Source organism: Bos mutus, chromosome 5 (genome assembly GCF_027580195.1).
Source record: "Bos mutus isolate GX-2022 chromosome 5, NWIPB_WYAK_1.1, whole genome shotgun sequence".
In the NCBI taxonomy this organism is placed as follows: domain Eukaryota; kingdom Metazoa; phylum Chordata; class Mammalia; order Artiodactyla; family Bovidae; genus Bos; species Bos mutus.
In genome coordinates, this window is record NC_091621.1 from 16,002,195 (window position 1) to 16,020,388 (window position 18,194).

General features: G+C 49.1%; 1 protein-coding gene, 1 long non-coding RNA gene and 2 other non-coding genes across 4 annotated transcripts in view; 2 read left to right on the forward strand and 2 right to left on the reverse strand.

The window, feature by feature from the left end:
- Positions 1 to 5: 5 nt before the first annotated feature.
- Positions 6 to 9,663, forward strand: LOC138987907 (uncharacterized). The gene is made up of 3 exons (XR_011464188.1): positions 6 to 140; positions 2,287 to 2,384; positions 4,521 to 9,663. It is a non-coding gene; the product is annotated as an uncharacterized lncRNA (long non-coding RNA).
- On the reverse strand, positions 5,157 to 5,306 carry LOC138988033 (small nucleolar RNA SNORA62/SNORA6 family). The gene has a single exon (XR_011464377.1). It is a non-coding gene; the product is annotated as a small nucleolar RNA SNORA62/SNORA6 family (small nucleolar RNA).
- A 1,015-nt stretch (positions 9,664 to 10,678) lies between the features above and the next one.
- Positions 10,679 to 10,751, reverse strand: TRNAG-CCC (transfer RNA glycine (anticodon CCC)). Its single transcript has one exon. It is a non-coding gene; the product is annotated as a tRNA-Gly (tRNA).
- Positions 10,752 to 15,771: 5,020 nt separating this feature from the next.
- Positions 15,772 to 18,194, forward strand: part of LRP1 (LDL receptor related protein 1) — an 80,843-nt gene continuing 78,420 nt past the window's right edge. The window contains 1 exon segment of the mRNA XM_070370438.1: positions 15,772 to 16,302. Coding sequence (XP_070226539.1) covers positions 16,236 to 16,302 — 67 coding nt within the window. The 5' untranslated portion in view covers positions 15,772 to 16,235.

An 18,194-nucleotide genomic window follows, 5' to 3' on the forward strand; every position in this document is an offset into this window, starting at 1 on the left:
CCCAGCCTCCCTCTTCAGTGTAAGCAGTGGCTGCCCCAGCCCTCTGTTTCCGGCTTCTCCGACTACCCAGGTCCCTCCCTGGAGCTCTGACGACACAGAGAAGAGAAAGTGGGCTGGAGGAGGAAGAGGAAGAAAGTGGGGTGAGCATGTGTGCCTCTGGTATGGAGTAGGGGAGCATGGGCTGGGAGGGGGAGCCAGGACTGGGGCTTGGGGGCCCCTGGCGCCATGCTGGAGGAAAGGCTGATCCCCACTTACTCTGCCCCCCTTCAAAAACAATCAACTTTTCTCCAGAAAGTCACCTAATATCAAGCAGAGACATGCCACCCCAAACTACAGCTCCCATACTCAAACTCTTGCAAGGGCCGGGGGTTTGGGCTCAAGAGGGACTGGGCTCCCCCCTCCCCGCCCCGGGGTCGGGGGTGCCTCTGGAAAAAGAAATCCCTCTGGCCCTGCGCTCCCTCCAGTGGAAGACCCTGAAAGCGGCGGGGAGCTGGGACTCCTCGGTCCCCCTCCCTGCTGGGTGGGGAACGCCCTAGAGGTCTCGTGACCCACTGATGGGAGGGAGTGGGGAGGGGGCACGAAGCTCACAATCCTGTAGGCCTCCAGGGGTGCCTGGGACTGAAAATCCTTTCTGCCACCTCCTCATGGGGTACTACTCCGGAGACCCAGGTAGGAGCCAGTGGCAAGCTGGAGTTGCTGCCTGTAGATTCCTAAGGGACAAGTTTGAATATGAATCTGCTGTGCAACCTTGGCAAAGTTCCTATCTGTTTCTGGGGTAAACACAGAGAGACACACCCAGAAATAAACGTGCATGTACACAACTTCCCCAGCCAGAAGGACACTCCCTCCCACACACACACATGCTTACACACACGCACAGGCAGGCTCACAGACATGTCAGCACTCAGAGCCACATGCAGTCACAAAAGGACACACACTCACACGCACAAGGCTTGCTCAGCTTCTGAGTCATCATTGTCACTACTGGATGGTTTTTGAAGCTTTGGCTGGAGGAAAAGCTGGAGGAGGCCAAGGGACCTTCAAGCCCCCAACCTGAGAGACAAGTATGGGGAAAGGATGGTCTCTGAGGAGCTGGGGGAAGGTGGGAGGCGGTTTCTACCCCAAACAGGGCTGGGCTCAGGGGCCAAAGCCAGGCTTATGCTGCCCCCTGGTGTCCCAACTGATTCCCAGAACCTGGCTCCTCCTGCTCCCATCCACGTGGATGGGCAAGTACGTGCAGGTCGGAGTGCCCAGCCAGGCAGAGGGTAGGAGTTAAGAACTTGGCCCCTGGAGCAGGCTGCATGGGTTCAGATCCTGCCAACAGTGCTAGCTGCACAACTCTGGGCTGTTTACTATTTGTGCTTCAGTTTTGTTGTCTGTAAAATGGAGCAAATAATAGCCTTAACTTACAAAGTTGTGAGAGTGAAATGCAATAATACATGCGAATGATGCCTGGTACACAGTAAATGTTAGACACTATTTTATTGTCCCAGAACTAGCCAGGCAGGAGAAAGACAGAAGAGTCTCTATCTTACATAGGATCCCCAGATTTGAGAGTAATATTAATGCCACAAAGGCAGAGGCTGTTGGAGGTATGTGCTTATATATTTATTGTGTCTGTAAGGCAGCCAGTTGGAGAGGAGGGAGAGCTGGATGGAGATGGCAGGCGGGGACCCTGTCCTTGGGTTTATACAGCTGGCAGTGCTACAATCGATTGCAATGTGTACACAAAGGTACTCACAACACATGCATTCTGTGTCCACTCCAGGGCACCCACTCTGCCTGCTGACATCCAGAGACAGTGACTAAACTCAGGCCTTGCCAACTAAGGGTCTCCAGAGGGCCATGTCCCCCAGAACTTTGGCAAGAGGAGAGGAGGCATGAACTCGAGTCTTTAACTTTGACTGCTTTGGGGGATAGGAAGGTGAGAAACACATACAAGTAGTAAAACAATATTTATTATCATCTTCTCTAACTGATTGCACAGACGGGGAGACTGTGATGTCATCAGAGGACTTATAGGCATATCTCATGTGGGTCAAACTCCACTTAAAAGCTTTGTGACTGTGTGTCAACCTCTCAAACGGAGACAAGGATTGTGCCCACTTGACACGGCCTAAGCCAGGGTGAGGTGCTGAGTATGCTGAGTTGGAGGAGGTGCTCACCTTCAGGTCATATAAGTGTGGAGTTGGCTAGACTACTGGTAACGACACCCCCACTTGCATGACCCTGAGAGTTGGTTCCTTGCTTGCCTCACCCTCCTCCAGGGCCCTGCCATCCCACCAGTGGCTGTGAAGAATGCAGGAGGAAAAGCAGAGAAAAAAGAATGTTGCAGTCCGGGAACTGTAGGTTGCAACCCAACAGTGAGTCACAAAATCAATCAGGTGAGTGTATTTTTTTGCTGAGGCAGGGAGTTAACCAACCAAAGGAATTCATTCTGTCAGACTACTGAAGGCTAGAAACCCAAGATCAGTGTGTTGGCAGGGTTGGTCCCCTATGAGAACTGAGAGGACTCATTCCAGGCCTCTATCCTTGGCCTGTGGATAGCCATCTTCCTGTTCATGTGGTAATCTCCCTGCATGCAAGTCTGTCTCCAAATTTCCCCCCTCTATTGCCAAGCCACATAGGATCCTGTTCCAAGACCAGAGGTTGAACCCAGGGCCCCGGCAATGAAAGCACTGAGTCCTAACTACTGGACTGCTAGCGAATTCACAAATTTCCCCTTTTTCTAAAGATATCAGTCATATTGGATTAGGGCCCACCCTAAAGATTTCCTCTGTAAAGACCCTATATCTGAATAAGGTCACATTCTGAGGGACTGAGGGTACCTCCTATGAATATGAATTTTTGAGGGATATGTGATTTCAACATACTAATATATAAATTTTTGAGAGGCAGAGTTCAACCCATCACAGTGAGCCTTGACCACCAGTATTTAAAAACAAAGTAGAATACAATAGAAAATACCAGAATGCATGACACAAAGTAAGGATAAGTAGTGTCTAATGAAATTTGTTTCACTTTATATATTGATTTGAGTTCTAGGTCTTGATGGAAAATATACTTTTCAGTGCTGGTTGTGGTCAAAAACAAAGCACCATTTGGGTGTTGGTAACCATCACACGGGGCTTCACTGGTGGCTCAGTGATAAAGAATCCACCTGCCAATGCAGGAGACACAGGTTCAATCCCTGGGTCAGGAAGATACCCTGGAGAAGAGAACGGCAACCCACTCCAGTATTCTTGCCTGGGAAATCCCACGGACAGAGGAGACTTGTGGGCTATAGTCCATAGGGTGGCAAAAGAGTTGGACATTGAAAAAAAAAGAGAGAGATAGACATGATTTAGCGACTAGACAATAACTATCACATATCACTTTGTATTGCTTTTTAATTATCATATGGGTACATCCTTCTCTGACAAGGAAATAAGCTCCTGGAGGGGCATGTATCATCCTGTAAATGCTGCTATGCAGCTAGAAAAAAACAACAGTTAATCCTTGCTAGTCAATACAAAGACTACCATTTACCTCGTGTTTACTGTGTACCTGGGGTGGGCTGTTTTACATATACTCTCTTATATGAGGATTAAACTTAGTGATGGATTAATGGCAGGGGCTTAGTACATTTCACAGCCAAGATGAATGCAGGGTGCATTCAGGAGCACTGGACAGCAGCCTGGAATTTGTAGGTGGGGGACTGAGGGATCGGAGGAAAAGTTCACAGAAGTGTGGGAAGCGGCTTTGGGTCCCTAGGCAGCTGTGTCTCCCAGGCCTTTGCTCTTCCCCCCAAATTTCCATTCACCTTGATCCCAACTCACCATTTAGATTAGAGGAAACAGAGACTTGTCAGTTGCAAACTCCTCCAGTGTCCTGCTCCCTGACAACAGACGTTTCATCAGCACCTGCACCCTCCCTGCAGGCTCGAAGGAGAGCCTATCTCTTCCCCTGCCGGAAGGATGTTCCTCCATCTGTGCTCAGGACCTCAACTGCCTCCCCGGGCACTGTTCCAGTCATTGTCCCCTCCGTCCTCCAAATCTCCAGTCTCTCATTCACTAATTATTGCAGGTCATTTTCTTTTGGTCACACCTCACAGCTTGCAGGATCTTAGTTCCCTAACCAGGGATTGAACCTGGCCCTCAGCTGTGAAAGTGCCAAGTCCTAAGCACTGGACCACCAGGCAGTTCCTTATTATAGCTCTTAACCCTCAACATACAAACACATTCAAATCCCTCCACCTTTAAAAAAGTGAATTGAATTGGTAGCAAGCAATCCTCCCAAAATCTATGTCCAGTGCATTCAGTAATAATTTGTTGGGTGTCTGTTCTCAGGCTCTCATAGCCAAGACAGGGAGTCAGATTTGTTAACAATGGTATCTTATATCACAGCCCAGCATCATTAGGACTGGGACTCCAGTGAAGCACAGGGTGCCATGGGAGCACGTGGGAGGGGCACCTAAATTAGGTTAGGGGATAGATCAGGGAGGTGATGCCCAAACTGAATCTTTTTTTTTTTAAAAACAGTTATTTTCCATCAACCAGATTTCCATCTTGTTGGAAGTTTGTGGACGTTCTACAAGTGTTTGGAAGAACAGCTTACGACCACTCAGTGGTGGTTCCTACCCATTCAGGCCTGAGCGGTGGGAGCCGCAGACCAGTCTTCAGTGGGAGGCGGAGCACTCCAGTGGAAGGCGGAGCACTCCAGTCTTCAGTGGGGAACTGCTGAATAGGCATGGAAGGCGCCTGCACGCCTTGAGACCAGTCTGCCGCCTCAGGCTGAGTAGCAGTGAACTCTGGAGCTGGACCAGCCCATTTACCCTGAAATTCCTCCTTGGTCACAGCCTTCTGAGCTGCTGCCTGCTCTTCCTTTTCAATCTCTTCAGGATCTCTGTAGAAGTAGAGATCCGGCATGACCTCCCATGGGTGTTCTCGGGAGATGGTGCCACACATGCGCAGAACTTCCCGGGCAAGCATCCACCACATCAGACCCACTGAGTGCGCTCCCTTTTTAGGATCTCAGAGAGGATACATGAACTGAGAAAACAGAAAAGTCAAGTACTGCCTGAAGAGTTAGGGATATTGAAGAAGAGAAAAAAAAAATGCTAATTTTTAAATGTTTTCACCTCTCCTTAAATAAGCTCTCATTCCTTAAAATCATACTTTTGTAGCAAGTATTACTATCCAACTCCACTCATTGGGCCAGAGACCCTTGTGGTGTTAGCAAAAAACTTGCCCCTCGTGTAGCACACTACCTACACGTGTGAGTTCATTGGCCAGCGGCCTCAACTCCAAGCTCTAACGATGTGCAGACAAACTGAATCTTAAAGGGAAAAAAGAAGTTATTCAGACCAAAAACAAGAGGAGAGGTAAATCAGGAAGGGAGTCTAGCATGTGCAAAAGCATGGATGCTGTGGGAGCATGGTACCTTCTGGAAATGGGTAGTAGGTGGCAATAGGGAACAGCAGAGGATTTAGGGCAAGTGAGCAATATGATGAGATTTAGTAGAGAAACTACCCTGGTTGCAATGTGGAGAATGGATTTAAACAGTAAATCTGAAACCAGGAGAACTGTTCAGAAGGTTAATAATGATGAAGAAGGATACCATATGGAGAAGGAGGAAAAGTGAAACATTGTGGAATCAACCTGGTTAGGAAGAGGAGTCAAGACAAGAGCCAGTGGGAAAGGAAAGAATAGAGTCAAGGAACTGGAAGTCTCAGCCAACCTAAAGATCAGACTTCCTGGGGGCAAGGGAAGGAAGAAATTGAAAGGTTGGCAAGTGTGGTTAGAGACAAAGGGGTGAGATTCCACTGAGCTCTCCTGGGAGGGTATGGTAGAGGTTGTGGCTATGGGTGTGAGTGGCTATGGCAAAATGGAGGTGAGTCATTGGAGTTGAAGAGACCAGGGTGCCGCTGGACTACCTGCATGAACATTGAAGCCACCTGGGTTTGCTAAAGACCTGAGGTGGCAAGGAAAACGGTGTATCAGATGCCATAGTCTTTCTTCAAGGAGAGTGGGCAAATGACCAGGACATCAGTGGATGGCGGCAAAAGTAATAACTAACATTTAATGAGAGTTTATGTGTTACTTCAATTCCTGCTTTTTAAATCATCGGTACATTTTATCCTACAACAGTACTATGAATTAGAGCTATGTGCCCAGTGTGGTGAAGTGAAAGTCACTCAGTCAGGTCCCACTTTTTGTGACCCCAAGGACTATACAGTCCATGGAATTCTCCAGGCCAGAATACTGGAGTGGGTAGCTGTTCCCTTCTCCAGGGGATCTCCCTAACCCAGGGATCGAACCCAGGTCTCCCTCATTGCAGGCGGATTCTTTACCAGCTGAGCCACAAGGGAAGCCCAAAAACACTGGAGTGGGTAGCCTATCCCTTCTCTAGTGGATCTTCCCAACCCAGGAATCGAACCAGGGTCTCCTGCACTGTAGGCAGTTTCTTTACCAACTGAGCTATCAGGGAAGCCAAGTCACTAGTCAAATGTGACTATTTAATTTTCATTAACAACAACAAAAAAAAAACAGTTCTTGGGACTTCCCTCGTAGTCCAGCAGCTAAGACTCCATGCTCCCAGTGCAGGGGGCCTAGGTTCCATCCCTGGTCAGGAAACTAGATGCCACATGCCGCAGCTAAACTTCCCATGTTTCCCAACTAAGACCCAGTGCAGACACATACATGCATAAATAAATAAACATTAAAAAACAATCCCTCACATGTACTCGCCACATTTCAAACACTCAGCAGCCACGTATGGCTAGTGGCTACTGTATTAGCACAGACATGGGACATTTCCTTCCATCATCACAGAAAGTTCTGTTGGATAGTGCTAATAGCCCTTGTTTTACAGATCAGGAAGCTGCAGTGTGGAAAGTTTAAGTGATCTGCCCGCAGCCAAAGAGCTGGCAAGTGAGCTGGGATTTGCATCCAGTTAGTCTGGCACAAGCGCTGTTGCCCTTAAGCAGTATGCCACACATCTTGTCAATGGAGGGTAAAATAGCTGACCCTTAAAAGGAAGAGGAATTTGTATGACTATCAAGGCAAGCATTGATGATGCCTGCTCAGCAGTGAGTCTTTCTCCCTTGTTGGCAAAGTCAGGGTTATATACAGGTGTTCCCCTCCCATGCATTTAGGGGATGAATCTCATTGGTCTTACCAATCATGGTGTTTCCATTGTCCTGGCTAATTTGTGGGGAGCTTGGGAAGGATTTTGTTTTTCTTCATTATCAATGGAGAAGGCAATGGCAACCCACTCCTGTACTCTTGCCTGGAAAATCCCAGGGACAGCAGAGCCTGGTGGGCTGCCTTCTACGGGGTCGCACAGAGTTGGACATGACTGAAGTGACTTAGCAGCAGCAGCAGAAGCATTATCAAGACTACATGTGATGTCTGAGGAAAGAGACCATCAGCCATTGAGGACAGAGTAGCAGTGTGAAGAGGTAGAAAACTCTTAATGAATCAAGCAGTCCCGGCTCTGTTCTAGAACTCTTTGTTCAGTCTACTTTAATTGGGTCTTCTGTTAGTTGCTGCTCAATGCGTCCCTGAGACTTTGGTGGAGCCACACTGACTATAATAAATGGTGAGCACAGAGCAGGCTGACTGTCTATGCTCCCACAGTCACCTGACTTGTTCACTTGGGAGAATAAATGATATCTCTTAAAAAAAAAAAAAAGTGTCCTCAGGGACGAGCCACATTTCAGACAAGTACAGAGGGGCAAGGATAATCTGAGCCAAGAGTGGCCCAGGACCTTGTACAAGGAAGGGATTGGGGAGCAGCACAAGGGTGGTCGGGAAGAGGAAGGACTAGGCTGAGTGGAGAAGGGTAGGCGCCCACTGAGGCCTGCCAAGGATGACAGGATATGAGCAATGGTGGTGTCAGCTGATCTCAGTTCTCAAATGAAGTTCTGTGGCTGTCAGGGGCTAACTGTGGCCAACAGACCTTCACCCCACAGAAGCATAAGTAGCAGCCCTGGTGGGTGAGCAAAGGCAGGCGTCTCTGGATAGAGTCAGCTGTGGTTAGGATTGAGCCTCTGCAAGGACATTCTAGCCCTCTAACTAGCACTCTAATTACTGTCTTGCCTTTCTCTCTTCCCTGGAGCAGCCAAACTTCTTGGGAAAGTTATTCACATTCTCTGTCTTCCCTTCCACACCTCCTCAGAACGCTGCAAGCTGCCTACTGCCTCCACCAGTCCAATGAAACTGTCCTGGCCCATGTCACACATGCCCTCCTAGAATAATGACCTGTCCCTGTCCTTCTCTTGCTGGACCATTCAGCAATTTTCAACACTGTTAGCCACTCTTGAATAAGCGCTTCTGCCACTGGTTTTCACGGCCCCTCTCTCCTAGTCTTCCTCCTACCTGTCTCAGTGCTCCTTCTCAGTCTCCTGTCTTCACAGGCTATCCTTCCTGTGTAATCTCACCCACACCTGAGGCTGCAGCATACACCGAGAAAAGCAGTGTAACATGGTAGGTAAAACCATGTCTTCTGGGGCCAGGCCACCTGGGTTCAAATCCTTGCCCTACCGCTTCATTTCTGTATGACATCTCCACCCCTACCAAGATGTACATCATTATCCTCAACCCACCCCCTGGGGGAGCCACTGTTCTGATTTTTTCCACTACAGGTTTGTTTTGTCTATTTTAGAATTCATATAAATGGAATAAAGCAGGATGTGCTTTCATATCTGGCTTCTTTTACTCACTGTGTCTTGAGATTTATTGTGTTGTTGTATGTATCCATAATGTGTCCGTTTTATTACTAATATCTCATGGTAGAGATATACCACAGATGCTTTGTCCTTTAAAAAAAAAAAGATGATAGGCAACTGAGCCACAGCCAGTTTTTGGCTATCATGAAGAAAATTACTACGAACATTCTTCGAATCTTTATGTAACCATATGTTTTCACTTCTCTTGAATAAATAAGAGTATAATTGCTGGGTCATAGGGTAGGTATCAGAGAAGGCAATGGCACCGCACTCCAGTACTCTTGCCTGGAAAATCCCATGGATGGAGGAGCCTGGTAGGCTGCAGTCCATGGGGTCTCGAAGAGTCGGACACGACTGCTTGACTTCACTTTCACTTTCATGCATTGGAGAAGGAAATGGCAACCCACTCCAGTGTTCTTGCCTGGAGAATCCCAGGGACAGGGGAGCCTCGTGGGCTGCCGTCTCTGGGGTCGCACAGAGTCGGACACGACTGAAGCGACTTAGCAGCAGTAGCAGCAGCAGCAGGGTAGGTATATGCTTAAGATAAGAAACTGCCATATATTACTCCAAATTTATAGTACATTTCCAACACTGTAAGAGAATTCCTGTTGCTCTACGTTCTCAGTAGTGTTTGGTATTGTCAGTTTTTAAAAGTTAAACCATTTTGGTGAATGTGGAGAATTATCTCATTGTGGTTTTAGTTTGCATTTTGTTGATGACTAGAGATATTGAGTGCTTTTCATGTGCTTATTAGGCATTCATACATGTTCTTTTATGATGTATCTGTTCAAATGTTTTGTTCATTTTTAAAAGTGGGGTGTTTTTATTATTACTGTGTTATAGGAATTTTCATGTATCCTGAATACCAGTTCTTTGTGAAATCAATATTTTGCTTATTTTCTGGCTTACTTATTCATTTTTTTAATGATGTCTTTTGATAAACAGACATTTTCAGTTTTGATGTTTCCTACATCAATTTGTTTTCTTTTATGGTTATGGCTTTCTATAACATAAATTTTTACCTACTTCCAAGTCAGGAAGATATTCTGTGTTTTCACTTAAAAATTTTATGATTTTAGCTGTTATGGCTTAGGTCTATGATTAATCTGAATTAATTTCTGCATATGATGTGAGGTAGGGATTGTGATTCACTTATTGTTCCAACACAGTTTGTTGAAAAGATATTCCTTTCCCCAGTGGATTGCTTTGACATCTTCATTAAGATTAAATGACCTTTGGGACTTCCCTGGTCCAGTGGTCCAGTGGCTAATGCTCCGAGATCCCAACGCAGGGGAACTGGGTTTGATCTCTGATTGAGAAACTAGATCCCAGAGGCCAACTAAGAGTTTGCACACTGCAGCACATGCTGCAACGAAGATCGAAGACCTCATGTGCCACAACTAAGACCCAGCACAAGCCAAACTTAAGAAAGGATTAAATGACCTTTAAGTGTGTTAGTCTATTTCTGGCTCTCTATTCTATCCCATGGTTCTGTTTGTCAGACCTCATCCCAGAACTATAGTGTCTCGATTATCATAGCCTACAAGTCTCAAAGTCAAGTAGTAAAGTCCTCTGGCGTTGGGGAATTGTTTTTATTTTTCTGTTAGCATTGGGATTTTAAAAGCTCCCCAGTTGATTTAAATGTGCTGCTAAAATCTGAAAACTTGAGAACATTCTAATGTGAGCCACAGTTTCTAGACCCAGCTTTCCCTGTTACTATCCTCTAGGCCAAAATTATAAGCGAATTAATATACTTGATCCTGCCTCTTTAGCCTGGAATCCTCTTTCTCTTCAGCTCTGCGGCTGGTGCATTAAGGGCTTCATCAATTTCTCACCTGGTTCCCCTCTACTTTATTTTTAATATTATTTTTTATTTATTTGGTTGCATGGAGTCTTAGTGGAACGTGGGATTTAATATTATTTTTTATTTATTTGGTTGCATGGAGTCTTGTGGCACGTGGGATTTAGTTCCCCGACCAGGGATCGAACCCAGGTCCCCTGTATTGGGAGTGCAGAGTCTTAACCACTGGACCACCAGGGAATCCCCCCTCTACTTTCAGATAAAAATTCTAAGTCCTTAGTGTGGCTAACATCACCTTTTGTGATTAGGCTCTCTGATACTTCATCCATTATCTTCCCCAACAAGTACCTTAAGCTTCCACCATACCACATTTGCCTTAAGTGTCTCAAATTTCTTCATGCCTACATGTCTTTGCCTGTCCTGCAGCCTAAAACACCTTTTCCTTCTGTCATTGTTTGCCATCTCCTTCCTCTCTTTCAACACATAGCCTGGTATCATCCACTCTGCACTGCTTTGACCCTCTTATCTGGGATAGGTATCCTGCCCTGGTTCCCATGGCCCTCTGTGCCATGAGCCTTTATCCTAGGCATTAAGGTCCTTTATTATAATTGTCAGTGATCTAGTTGCTCAACCCCATTAACCTGCACACACCTTGAAGGCTGAGACTGCGTGTTTCCATCTCATCTCTAGTGCCTACCAATGTAATTGGCACATAAGTGAAAGTGAAGTCACTCAGTCGTGTCTGACTCTTTGCGACCCCATGGAATGTAACCCACCAAGCTCCTCCATCCATGGGATTCTCCAGGCAAGAATACTGGAGTGGGTTGCCATTTCCTTCTCCAGGGGATCTTCCTGACCCAGGGATCGAACCCAGGTCTCCTGCATTGCAGGCAGACGCTTTAACCTCTGAGCCACCAGGGAAGCCCATATAAGGTACCTAATAAATGTTTTTTAAGTGAAAGGAAACCGGGCTCCAATCCACACTGTGATTTGAGGCAGATTCCTCAAATCTGCCTTTTCTGAGACTATTTCCATATCTACAAACTGAAAATAACACCTATGCCACAAGGTAGTTGTAAAACTTAAATGAAGTAATCCATATAAAATCTACTGCATTGTCTTGGTATATGGAAAGTACTCAATAAATCTTGGTTCTCTTCCTGTCTTCCAATAAACCCTTCCCATTTTTCCTGTTTACACTTCTTTATCTGACCGCTAGGTGGTGCCAGCCTCTGGCTTGACATTCAATTCCAGGGCTACCCTCTTAATGCCCCCTTCTCAGTGCCTGTTACACTCAGGAAAAGCAAAGTGGAAAGGAAAGTGAAGTTGCTCAGTCATGTCCAACTCTTTGCAACCCCATGGACTGTAGCCTACCAGGCTCCTCCATCCATGGGATTCTCCAGGCAAGAATACTGGAGTAGGTTGCCATTTCCTTCTCCAGGGGATCTTCCCGGACCCAGGGATCGAACCCGGGTCTCCCGCATTGCAGGCAGATGCTTTACCCTCTGAGCCACCAGGGAAGGAAAGGGACATGTTTATTAATCTGCTGGGAGATCCCAGAAAAACGAGGTATTCTCTCCACCAATTTCTTTGCCTGCTGTCACCATTCTTGTAAACCTGATCATAGATTGCCCAGAATTAATTCCTCCTTGGTTTCCCCTATTTGGTTATAATTCCAACCCAAGGATTTGAAGATGGAAAAAGCTTCTTTAGAGTAGAAGTGGGGAGAAAGAGAAGTCGAGGCAGAGAGGGAATGCATAATGGGTGCTATAGGAGAAAAACAGTCAGTTCTTACAGTCACATCCCATTTGATGGTAATTATGATGGTCTCCTTTACCAGTGCAGACACCCCTGGCCCTAACACTCCTGTAAGCTCACCCACCTAACAATCAAGAGGTCCTAACACTGTGTGGATACAAATAAGTAAAGGGACATGATACCTGCCCAAAGGGAGTTTATGGTCTGATGGTAGACACAGAATCACAAAATTAAGTGCCAAGTTCTAGGTACTGAGGCTGTCTTGAGAGCACGCTTGGTACAGGAGAGATGGGCAGAGTGAGAATAACAGGAGAGGCTTGCTGAGGAGAGTAGGAAGGAGCTGAGAGAAGGGTATAATTAAAGGCTCGGGTAGAAATATGCATTCTCTCGTCTTATAGTGACAACCTCAGCACTTCACACATTGGAAATAACCCGAGTGCCCAACAATCCCAGTAGACTATGGAGTCGGAGAAGGCAATGGCACCCCACTCCAGTACTTTTGCCTGGAAAATCCCATGGATGGAGGAGCCTGGTAGGCTGCAGTCCATGGGGTCGCTAAGAGTCGGACACGACTGAGTGACTTCACTTTCATTTTTCACTTTCATGCATTGGAGAAGGAAATGGCAACCCACTCCAGTGTTCTTGCCTGGAGAATCCCAGGGACGGGGGAGCCTGGTGGCTGCCGTCTATGGGGTCACACAGAGTTGGACATGACTGAAGTGACTTAGTGTAGCATAGCATAGACTATGGAGTATCCAAGGAAGGAGATCCCAAGCAGTCCATGTAAAGAGCGAATTAGGCGTGTGTATACAACGGGAAAGGGATCAAGATGAGGTAATTGAGAAAAGCAAGTTCCAGAACAGTATATACTTAATGAGCTGATTTGCAGTTTTAAAAGATGTTTATATTTGTTTATTATTTATTTATTTTGGCTTGCAGTATCTTGGTTCCCGGACCAGGAACTGAACCAAGGTCTCCAGCAGCGAAAGCACGGAATCCTAACCACTGGACCACCAGGGAATTCTGTTTATTGTTTTTAAAAAATCTCTTGGAAGGAGACCCAAGGAACTCTTAGTAGTGGTTATTCTGAGGGTGGGACTGAAGAATGGGAGTGTGAAATGTGGCAAGTTTACTTTTCACCTTGTACCTTCCTATACTCTAAGTTTTGCAACCACTAAGTATTATTATTATTTTTACAATATAAAGTTAATAAAAATAAACACACAGTCGTATCCAGGAGACAGCAGGGATTGGGAGGTAGCAAGTGAGAAGTGTCCATGTGCTGGCTGAGGCCAGATCCTGGAAGGCCAAGACTGGAAGAAGAGTTTACATGTGATCATTCTGTTGTCTATGGAGACCCAATAGAGGTTCCCCAGCCAGGAAGAAACAGAGGAAGCAGTTTCAGGAAGATTCACCTGCATAAGAGAGGTATCAGGGAGAGCCAAGAAACAGGGTTGCCCCCCTCACAACCTTCTCAGGCTACGTATGGTCACTCCAGCTAGCTTTTTCCTTTCAAAGCTGCCTGAAGTCTGTTTCTTTTTTCCTTTGGGCGGTGCTGGGTCTTCGTTGCAATGCTTGGGCTTCTCTAACTGCAGCGTATGTGGGCTCTCTAGTTGTGGTGTGCAGGCTCAGTAGCTGCAGTGTATGGGCTCTTAGATCCCTGACCAGGGATTGGGAGCTCAGTGTCTTATCCACTGGACCATCAGGGAAGTCCCCTGAACTCTGTTTCAATCTGACTTTACTTGGATGACAATATGGGGAAGGGGTTCTGGGAGAAGGAACCTAGTAGGTGTTCATTAAAAACCTTTAGTAGGTTCCTGCATGTGACCCATGTTACATGTGTTAGCCCATGAGGTCTGGATGAAAGGATGAATAAGACCCCACCCCAGACCAGAGAAACTCTGGCAGTGGAAACGGAGGGAAAATCTGAGCTCTATTTCAAAGGAAAAAAAGATAAGTCCTGAGCCCAGGTTTGTAAGATCGGTAAAGAAAGGCCCAGAAGACCGGTTGGCAAAAAGTCTAAGGTTTCTGGCTCGGGAGACTAAAGGCAGGTGGCCTTGGCCCTGAGAAAGCTCGCCTGGAGGAAGCTCTGGTTTGGAGGAAAGGTCTAGCTGCTTCTGGATTCTTCTCTGGCTGTCGCTTCTCTCAACAGACAAGCCCTCCATGCTGCTCTGCTTTCTGCCAGGGCCCGACTGGAGTGAGGATGTGGGGCCTTTCCTTGACTAGAATTTTAAAAGGGAGAAGGGTGGCGCAAACCTCCCTCAACTCTAACGTCAGTTTCTGGCAGCCAGCGTCGCTGGCTGTCTCCCTGAACTCCGACTTCCAGACACCAGAAAGTCAGACACCCGAAGTACAGCGGTAAAACACCGCCCAGAAGGGGGCAGTGGCCAGAAGCACAGTGTTGGGCTCCGGGAGCCGCCCGGCGCCCCGTGGACTCCGAGCTAGGAGTCCCTTGTGGACTCTGCCTAGGACAAAGGTCCGGGACCCAGCAGACACCTCCTTAGAAGAACTTGAGGCCTGGAAACAGAGGTCCAAGAGGCCCTCATCTTATTCCAAATCCCCATTGCTCGGAATCTAAAACCCCGACTTGGTGGGAAGCCAGTCAGAAGGTATAAAAAAACAAAACACCAAACAAAAAAATAAATGAGCCCCGACCTCTCGGGACGAAGCGGGGTGGACCTTCCTCAGCCCCACCCGCTGGTGACTCACCGCCCTCCCAACCAGGGCCTGCCCCTCCCGCGCCCAGTGCCAGGCGAGCAGGACAGGGCGGGTGCTAAGGTGGGCTCCATCCCCAAGCCCTAGGCAAGCGGACAAGCTCCGGCGTGTCCCCGCGGGTGTCCCTGTTTACGCCAAGCCCCAGAGCGAGGTGGGGGCGGGCCTTCTCGGCCCCTCCCCCACCCCGCCCCCCTCCGCCGCAGGCCCCAATCCCGGTCCAGGTCTGACAATGTCTCCAAATCAAAGCTCAGCCTCTCCCCGCATCTTCCCCACGGTCTGGCGGCCCCCAGCCCGCCCCAACCCCAGGCAGGGGAGTCACAGTCAGGGTTCCCCCAAGAGATTAGGCCTCGGTCCACACCTCCCGATCTTAGATCCCCAGACGGAGCCTGAAATCCTAGGGCGAGACACCGAGTTTCAAAGCCAAGCGGCTCAGCTCTCCTCGCCCCCTGCCCAATCCCTCTCGCCCCTTCAGTTCTCGAGCGCCAGGCAGAAGCGCCCAGTCAGGGGAATGGGCACTCCAGGCCCAAAACCAGCCGGCGGGTCCCCAGGAACCCCCGCTCTCGGACCGCTCGCCAGAGCTCCAAATCCTGTCGCTCCTCTGACTCCCCCTCCCCAGGGCAGCGCGCCAAATCAGCGCATGCGCACTCGCAGGATTGCCGCGTAGCTCTTTCTCCCCCACCTCCCCCGCCCCGGCTTTTTCTTTCCCCGCCCCTTTTCTCCCTCCCTCCCTCCTCTCCGGGTCCCCTCCCTCCCCCCCCCACCCCCAACTCAGCCCGCCCGCGGCACCTCAGTCCCGGGAACAGTGGTGCGAGCTCCAGGCCCGTGCACTGAGGAGGCGGAAACGAGGGGAGCCCCCAGAGCTCCATCAGGCCCCTTCCAAAGGCTCCCCCACCCGGTCCACGCCCCCCACCCCGCCTCCTCCCAATTGTGCATTTTTGCAGCCGGAGGCGGCTCGGAGATGGGGCTGTGAGCTTCGCCCCGGGAGGGGGAAAAAGAGGAACGAAGAGAAAAGCAGGGGGTGAAGGGTTTGGATTTGGGGGCAGAGGGTGCAGCCCCGTCTGCAGGCCCTCCCCAAGGGGCTCCGAACTCTACATCCTCACCCACGCCCCTGGTGTGCTTTGCTGAAGGATAGGATAAGAATAGAGGAGAAGGGAGGAAGGAGGAAAAAGGGGGGCCCCCCAACTGGGGGGGCGACGGCGAGAAGTAACAGGACCAGAGGAGAGGGGGCTGCTGCTTGCATCAGCCCACACCATGCTGACCCCGCCGCTGCTACTGTTGCTGCCCCTGCTCTCAGCTCTGGTCGCGGCCGCTGTCGACGGTGAGTGAGATTCCGCGGGCCCCCTTGGACCCTTGGGGACACCCACTCCCCAGCCCCCACTCCTGCGTTTGGATGGGAAAGGGAGTCGCGGGAGGGGGTGCCTTTTGTTATCCCAGTCCAGCTGACACTGCAGCGGCCCAGCTGGGGGCGGGGATGGGGGTCCAATTTGGAGAATGGGGGCCTTGGGCAAATGATGCTTCTGGGACACCCCCCTCAGCCCAAACAAAGACCAGAGGCCTGGGAACGGAGAAGAGGGACCCCCCTTTTTCTGATCCTGGGATCTAGAGGCCTTCTCCTATCTCTGTTCGGGGAGGGCCTCCGCCTCCCCTACATCCTCTACCCCCCCACCCCCATCTAAATTGTAAAGGAATCCGGATTTGCTATGTACTGGCTGCAAAAGGGGGCGGGGGTCCTTTTGCTGTGGCCTCTGAATCTGGAAGGGAGAGCCGGGTCCGGGTGCCCTGCTGGGCAGAGGGCAGGCTAGACGGGGACTGGCTTTGGGTCGGGAGAGGGAGGGCCACGGGAAGGCCCCCTGCTTGGGTGTGGAATCTGGGCCCTTGGAGACCAGGCTTGGAGGCCTGAGTCCAGGATTTAGCAGGCTGCCAGCCTGGGTTCTGAAATGAGCACTTCCCCCTCTCAGGGCCTCTGTCAGTAGCCTGGAAAGAGCTGTATTTGGGGGGTGTAGCGGGTGGGGGCAGGCGAAGCTATATGACTTTGAATTTTCCTTCTTAATTCCTGGGAGCTTTGAGATGAAAAAACGTCAGATGTCATCATTAGGGAAGGGGACTGGAGAATGGCCTGGAATGCTGAGGTGGGAGGGTGGAAGAAGGCTGCTCTCTCCCTGACTTCTGGCTTGATCACAGTTTGGACTAGAAGGAGAGGTGGAGGTTGGATGGGGGTTATGTCATGCCCCCACCCCTAATTCCCTGCTCCTTAGGTAAATGTGTTTATTTCTCTCCACCACTTCCCCTCCTCCCCTCATACACACACACTTTGTATATTGCAGTTAGCTTTGGGCTAGAATTGTGTCCTTTTGGAGAAACGAGGTGCCCTCTTGTTTTTTTTTTAGTGTCAGCTATTTTCCCTCTTACTTGTGAGTCACTGGTTCAAGTCTTGCTCAAGCTTTGGGCTGGGGTCACGGGGTTGGGCTGGGCTGGGCCCCTGATTTGAGTAGGGGTGGAATCTGATCCATTCCCGTCACTTTAATCTTCTCATCCAGGGAAAAAAAATCTGCACCCAATACCATCGTGCACCCCTCCTCCATCTTCTCAATTCTGCCAGATTGGGATTGGGAAAGTTTTTCTCTGAAACTGGATTAACTCTTCCCCTCCCCCCAACTCTCTTCAGTTGGGAGGGGGGTTAGGGGGAAAGGAAATATATAGGACAGTATATTCAGGAGCTCTCAATTATGCCATCTTGGGGACTCTGTCCACCTACCACTCACCCCACATGGAGAAGAGGAAAGAAGCTGTGCCCGGAATACCCTTCAGACCAGCCCTTGCCTGTGATTTCTTCAGTTATGGGTGTTGTTTCCTCTTGTTCTTAACCCTGTTAAGTGAGAGAGGAAACTGAGGCAGAGAGATCTGGAAGGGATAGAAAAGCATTTTAAGAGAGAAAGAGTGACTCATCAAGAGCCCCCCGATGGAAGGAGGATGGAGTTAGGCAGAAAGAAGAGGGGGTCTCTGTGGAAAGCAAACAAGGGCCCCAGCCCAGTCAGGAATGGCCCCAGGGAGCTTCACCCCTCTGGTAATTACCCCACCAAGTTGGTGGGTGGCGAGTGGAGGAGGGAGACTGGACATGTTTTCCTTAATGGTTTCCCACCCTTTTGTAAGTTTCCACCCAGGCCACAGCTGTAACCCCAGCTCAAGCCAAACTATCCAAAGTCCTGGGCA